Source organism: Ceratosolen solmsi, unplaced genomic scaffold, assembly GCF_000503995.2.
Source record: "Ceratosolen solmsi marchali unplaced genomic scaffold, CerSol_1.0 scaffold1, whole genome shotgun sequence".
NCBI classification, from domain to species: Eukaryota; Metazoa; Arthropoda; class Insecta; order Hymenoptera; family Agaonidae; genus Ceratosolen; species Ceratosolen solmsi.
Genome location: NW_011948415.1, coordinates 6,776,214 through 6,783,511, shown reverse-complemented (window position 1 = coordinate 6,783,511; position 7,298 = coordinate 6,776,214). Strand labels below are relative to the sequence as shown.

At 39.5% G+C, this 7,298-nt stretch overlaps 1 protein-coding gene across 1 annotated transcript in view; it reads right to left on the bottom strand.

Annotated features, from left to right (window-relative positions):
• Positions 1-326: 326 nt before the first annotated feature.
• Positions 327-7,298, bottom strand: part of Cdk5alpha (Cdk5 activator-like protein) — a 22,243-nt gene continuing 15,271 nt past the window's right edge. The window contains exons 3-4 of the mRNA XM_011507749.1: positions 1,450-1,746; positions 327-543 (exon numbers count right to left, since the gene is read on the bottom strand). Coding sequence (XP_011506051.1) covers positions 463-543; positions 1,450-1,746 — 378 coding nt within the window. The 3' untranslated portion in view covers positions 327-462. The remainder of the gene's footprint in view (positions 544-1,449; positions 1,747-7,298) is intronic.

Here is a 7,298-nt window from a genome sequence, read left to right as displayed (position 1 = left end):
CGCTCAGCTTCGACGCCGTGGCGCTCACGGTCCAATGGACCGTGGGAGTCGTGACGGCTACGAGTCCCGGGCCCCGATTCGGCCCGAGGACCCTGAAGCTCCCAGCGGATCTCCGCGCCCTGGCTGGCTTGGAGACGTAGGTCGCGATGGGCGGCCTCGGGCGAGAGGAAGCTGCGATAGGCGCCGTCCTCGGGAGAGTGCTCCGGGGCGTCAAGGTCCTCGATTGTATAGGAGATGCGAAGGGGCGGGCAGGCGGGGAACTGTGCCGCTTCTTCGTTATCGGATTCCGACGGACACTCATGGGCCGGGCCCGGGCCCGCCGCCGCCGCCGCCGCCGCCGCCGCCGCCGCCGCCAGGTCAGGCCGTATGGGCGAGCTCTCCTCCGGTGTGCGTCTGCTGTCAGAGCGTTGTAACGTTGCAGCGTTGGCGGCCGATTCGTACCAGCAAGTGCGTGTAGCTCCGTCAAGCCGCCTTGGTGGGGACCGCGAGTCCGGAGACGACGAGGCTGCCGCTGAGACTCGTCAGGTCCATGGCTCCGTAGGCCTGTCGACACAGAACTCGGCATTAGCATTGGACTCGGCTTTGGGACCTTAGGGCTTCCGCGATTGGCCTTCCCCGATCGCATACTCGTGCGACTCTCTTCCCGATCTCGAGGCACGATCTTCAAGGCTCGCCATTGTGCACTTGGGCACTCGAGAGCGGCGGTGCGAGCAGTTCTCTTGGCTTTTTACGGCGAGTGCCGCCTTACGATTTTTTTTATCGATCGCAAGCGTAATGCAAAGTTCGCGTGTTTTATTCGGCCGTAGGTCACTAAAGTTTATCGCAGCTTTGTATTTTTATGGGTAGTTTTGCATTGCGCTCGGTATCCGCTTAACTCTTCGTCTAGAGTGTCGATGGACTCGAGTGCAACTATACGTAGGAACGTAGTCATTAATATTATCGTAATAATGCGTAAATAGTTTTAACGGACTTATTTAATGCGTATTTAGGAGGATTAACCTCGCAAGTAATTTTTAGTCTTTAAATAAATCCGTATTTTTAATTTTCTTGGATCTCGGCATATTTCTGACATTGACGGTGACTTTACCACCACCCACTCGTTCGAAATACCCAAATACGGGACTATGGGTCATATTGTTCTGTGAGCTTTATCCTTCAGAATTAAAGAAAAAGAAAGGAAAAAGCTACTTTACGTGAAAATCGTATTAATCTCTGTCGTGAAATCATGAAATCTGGAATTTCCTCGCTAGTAACGAAACGATTCAAGATATTAGCAATGACTTGAAGCGCGAATCACCTTCCGGACTTTGGTAATGAAAATAGTGGTCGGTTCGAGCGCGCTAAGCCTACCCGTTAGCTGTAATCGTGCATTTAACTAACCGTGGGAAGCCCTCGCCGTGCCGTTGCAAGCGTCGTCAAAGTCTAAAATAATTACGCGACCCAACATGCCTTCAATTCGGAGAAAATTTCTGTAAAGTATCCGGGCTCGCTGTTGATGCGCAGCATCTTGGAGCTCAGTCGGTTGACGATGAGGAGGCACCTGTCCCAAAATTTGTCCTTGCTGTCCTCGACGAAGAAGGGCTTCTGCGGGTAGCTGATCTCATTGCCCATGTAGCTGTAGGACAGATAGAGGCAGGTCAGCACCGTCGCCTGGAGTTCACGCTCGGATGCCTCCTTGCCGTCGACTAATTCGCGCACGAGCATGTACACGAATACCACATTCGCTGGATTTATGAACGCGACATCCTGAAAGGAAACGAGAAGTCAAACGATTTGCAACATCACGGCTATGTCGAAAATATTTGGAATTTTTATGGGTGCGTATAGATGTTATCACAATGGTAAAAGAAGAAGTTGGCGACACATGGCTTTTTAAAGATAAGATACAAGCAAGTGTTGCGATGAAATTAATGTCGAAAAACAGTAACTATGAAAAATACTTGTGTGGGGTATATTATTAAAGAAGTATTACGAATTATTTAATACTATTGAGCAAATTTGATTTTGAATTGATAACGATAAATGTAAAAATATAAGAGCATCTTTTATTTATACATGTTTGCAAAATATTTTTTACAGTCTATAGCCTATCTATCTATTTATATATCTATATATATATATATATATATATATATAAATAAGAAAAAGATTGTGAGTTGGAAAAGTATTACAATTTTTTTTTAATTTATGTAAAGCTCGACACGATTAGAAGTAGGCTTCAACAAAAATCTACAGACGTCTATTTTATGTTCAAATTTCTTGGGTTCTTTTTATTAAACCTATTTTTAATTTACGTAATTAATGACTCGACTATGTAAATTGTGTTAATATTTTATTGACTACATCAGACTATTAAATTAGTAGCATTTAATATGATTAATATATCTATAAATAACTTATTGTCGTTGTTTTTTAATAAGAATAAGTTAAAATTTCATTCCCATCAATTTATTTAAAAATATGTATAACTATTAATCTTTCAAAAAAAATGTATAAAATGCATTTTCACTTAGATGTAACAGAAGAATCGTTCTTTTCAATAACAACATTTAATTTTCTTTTATTACAAATTCATGTTTTTAATAAATATTCATCTAGCAAATAAATAATTTTGTAAATTATTTATTGAAAATATTATGAAGAGATTGGAAAAGATTGGAAATTAAATATCATGATTACTTCAACCAGCGTCAAATCAATATTTTCATTATTTAACTAATGATATTTTACGTTTCTATTGATTAACCCATAGATTATTCACATTTGAAAGTTTTATAAATAAACAATAATAAATGGTTATTGTTCTTCGTAATTAATCTTTAATTAGACAATAAAAATAATTTTCAGATACTGAAATTTAATAAAATGTTATAGATTTAATGAAATACCAGTGGCAATATTGTCTTTTGATTATATAGTTATTGATTTATACAATGAACTTTTATTAAATTATTAATCTTCGTTCATTGCAAAAACGACATTAAAAACTATTTTTGTACCAATATTTAGCTAATTTTTACTCGGAAAAAAAATTTGTCATTTAAATCCAGTAAAATATCTAATTACTTTTAAAATAATAATACATATACATGTATATATATATATATATATATATATATATATATATATGTGTGTGTGTGTGCCCGCGTACGCGCGCGTATATGTATACGTATATATTCCAGGTATCCGTTTAAATATTTAAAAATATCGGGCTATTATCTTATGTGGCGGCATCAATTTTTGCATCAATTCGCAATGTAGGTAACATAATTTCACATACCTTTTAAAGCCGAGGACAAGAGCAACATAACCGAGTACCCGGGTAATTAAATTGACATTTTTGTATTTCAGCGGGGTAAAGAGCCCAGCCGATGACTGTTGCTATTTTTTTATCATAATGCGAATCGAGGGAGCTCGGATGCCCGATTTCCCTCGTTTTCAAGGATCTAAGGCGGGTGAATCCACGACAGACCCGATGACAGTCGTACACAATGAAAATGGCTCTTTGATCGTGGAAATGGCGCCGCGGAGCTTTGATCAGCGTGCCATCGTTTAGCGAAACATACGGGCCAGTGGGTCGAGTGGGTCGGTAGGAGGATATAGCACCAATCGGGATCGGCCAAAGCAAAGGTTCTTCCCGAGGATGACGAGATGCTGCTGGCGAAAACGTGGGACGTGGTCATCGAACCTGACCACCCACGCCCCGATAAGCAGCAACGACGATGAATAATGCCGGGCAATACAATGGGAAATCTGGCCTCAAACCATTACGTGATAATCAATGAGCGCCATTGAATTTGTTATCCCTCCGTGATAGGACATTAATATTTATGCGATAGTATATTGGATTTCATCATTTTCACCGGACATGGCCGAGTATTTTCTCACGGCTCGCTTAAACTTTATAAGCCACGTGTTTGCCATAGGGAATGAAATTTATCGATCCTTCATTATATCGATATTTGCAATTCATAAAAAAAGAAATCCTATTGAACGTGATCTAATTTGGGAATTTAGTCGGTGTGTGCTTGGTAGATCGTCCGGTAAAAAATACAATTATGAGCAAATGACGGAAGAAATGGCCCCACTGTCGTAAAAATTATGCGTGTAACGGATTTCTCATGGTCATCTCAAAATTTTTTTAAAAAAGGCCTTAATTCTGGCTTAATTAAATTTTTCATAAAATCTTATACACTGGAGCTTCTATCGTACAATTTTATAATTTATTCAACGAGTCAAAGATTGTAATGTTAATAATAATAATTAATTAGTGTTTTGAGCTTTTAGCGTGTGATTATTAATTGTTAAATAGTTAGTCGACGAAGCCACTAAATTAAAATAAAGTAATACAAACGGTGACGTAATAATAATGACGTCATGCTTACGTTACCACTCATTTTTCATTTATTATGCAAATTTATCGACTCGTATGAGCGATACATTTACAGATAGTCATAGACTATTAAGTATCTTTAGAGTAATACACTGGAGAGTGAAAGAGGAGACGATTAATATCGAGCAGTGCTGGACTGCTTGGGCACAAATCTCTCAGCAAAGCTTTTTCTTATCGCAAAAATTTATCGAAGAGCTGACAAGATCAAATAGTACGGCTGATAATGCTACGACAAAAGTAAAATACAAACAATACAAAACAACAATGAAAAATTGTTTTATCACAATAGCTCTTGAAGAGTCCATTATAACTTTGATGATAGTTAACAGATTTCTGGCTAAGGTACCTCAGCTTTCGAGAAGAAAGGAATTCCACGGATTATCATTATTTTAAAATAATTCGCTCAGCGAGTCATTATAAATTCGCAATACGGAAGGTAGAAAGCTACATTTTTCTCTCAACACTCCAAACTTAAAACTTTTGCGTCTCTAACAAGAGACCCGATCCGATTAAAAAGAACATCAAAGTCGGGCTTCAGTCGACGACTGCCGTCTGCTACTAATTACTAAGGCGTGTCAGCGAGTACCCGAGAATGCATTTCACTCAAAAACAATAAAGGGGCAAAAGTACGTGCTTGTTGTGCCTCGACATGGAACTTTCACCTGAGATAGTTTAACGTGTGCATTATATCAAACATCGCGACGGTCCTGTGATCGTTGACGTCCTCAAAGGCCCATCATAACCGGGCAGGATCGATGACTTCAACAGTGTCTTTACACTTTAGACGTAATCTGCTGTGCTATCCGCGGCGTCTTTCGTTTCAACTTTTTCTACTCGTAGCACTCGAGGTATTATAATCGAGACGTACGACGTTCATCGTCGACAGTCGGCGCTAATTGTCGAGGATCTAGATTTATTCATCTACTCAAGTCCTATCGTCAAATTGTCAATGATAAATAACATTATCGTACTCGAGTACGTGGAGCGATCCTTGCAAACTTGCCACGACACTACGACAAATAAAGAGCACCATATTTAAATAATCAATGAATATTTAGAATTAATTCTTGAATAAGTGCCGGAGGACGCGAAAAATTAATTCTTAATTTTCTAATGATATGGCATTATTGGTGAAATCGACGGATCAATAGCATAGTCCCAATAAAACACAGAAGTTTTAATTTCTATTATTTATTACTTAAATCCAGAAAATAACATTGATACATTGATACATGCATATATACATCATAAAAATCGATAACATTGGCCTTATTTATTTTGAAAATACCACATATTATGTCTTATGTAAAGGGTGTTCGACTTAAAAGTACATTTCATCATCATCACCTTTGCATACAGCCATTTATGTATATATATAATTTGCATCAAAATTAAATAGCGAATAGTTCCATTTATAGCTTTCATCTTTTTCTAAGCTTCATAAATACCGAGTAAAGGTAAATAGGGAATTCCATCTATGTTTAAAAAAGAAATTAAACGATAATGATAAATAATTTTATTTTATTAAAGGCCCGTTTCTCTTTAGTTATGTCTTTCTCGGTTTTTCATCCAAAAAGGCAAAGCGTCCTCTTCGACCTCTTCGAGGAATCGAGTTCATACCTATTTGAACGAATGCGCATGATTATACATACGTGAAGCTGTGCATCTTACCTATATTACGTCGGCCTACAAAGTTCCAAAATGATTAGCATCAGAGTAACATGAAGCGCATTTACATATCCTGTAAACGAGGAAGTGCACAGAATGGGTTGTGGTGGGATAAAATTAATTCTCTCGTTATACGAGGGAAAGCTCTTCCTTGTGTTTGTTTCGAGCCATGTAACCGTAAACGTCTACAATACTATTCAATGATATTCGAGCTTTTGATATGGAGCTTTTTATGATAATCTATGAATTAATAATAAGTCCAGGATACGATGGTTTCCTACTGCGAAACAATGTTGTGCGCCAAAGTAGAAGAATTACAATTACGGCTTTGCACACTTATAATTCGTCGATATAGCAGTAATACACTATGTAAGCTCCGTATTATATGCCAAGGCGCAAACAGCGAAGATATAACGTTCTGTCCCCTTAAGTAATTCTCAAAGTTCACAGCTTAACGCTTAAGTACGTTCCTGTTAAAAGCGAGCTCTCAGAAAATTGAGGCGCAAAGTGCGTTTTTAATGTTTTTAGCTTGCGCTGCTTTTACGATAATTCCTCCATATCCAATTAAATTTTTAGTACGTGAAATACGGTATCTTGTAAGAAAATATTTTCAAGCTCTCCAAGCCAATGCACGCGCAAGCATAAATAAAGCATTCAAAATGCAGTGAGGGAAGCTAGTACGGACGCCATCTTCATAAAACAGTTCTCGTTCAATTAATGTTTTGCCACTCGTTGAAAATTTCCTCGCCAATAAAACTCAAGTCACCGAGTAATGTGTGAATCTTCGCTTCAGGATGTGCAATGTTAATAACAGTATTAATTGGCCAATTCGATTTAGTACGGGAAGAACGTTTCCGGGATCGCCAAAAAATCGCTGGGAATAACCAAAAATTATCAAGTAGCTAACGCTCTTTACCATGTTATATCGACTCGCTCATAAAGACTCGGAAGTTGAAAGTGGGTCAGGCCTCGCGGTGAATCCGGTCCATCGCCGAATTTCGTAAACGGAAGATGCGATAATTGTTACGGCAGAGTCTCGTTGTTGCACGATGTGGCGGAGGCGGGAGGGCAAGCGGCCACTAATTCCAGCTGCCACTGCCGCCACCACCGCCGACGTGACAGGGGTCGATATTTACGGGGGTGAGCGCTCCGTCCTGCCCTGCCCTGCCCTGCCCTACCTTGCCCTGTCCTGCACCATCCCGCGTGTCTGTGCGTATCCCCCCCCCCCCCCCCCCCA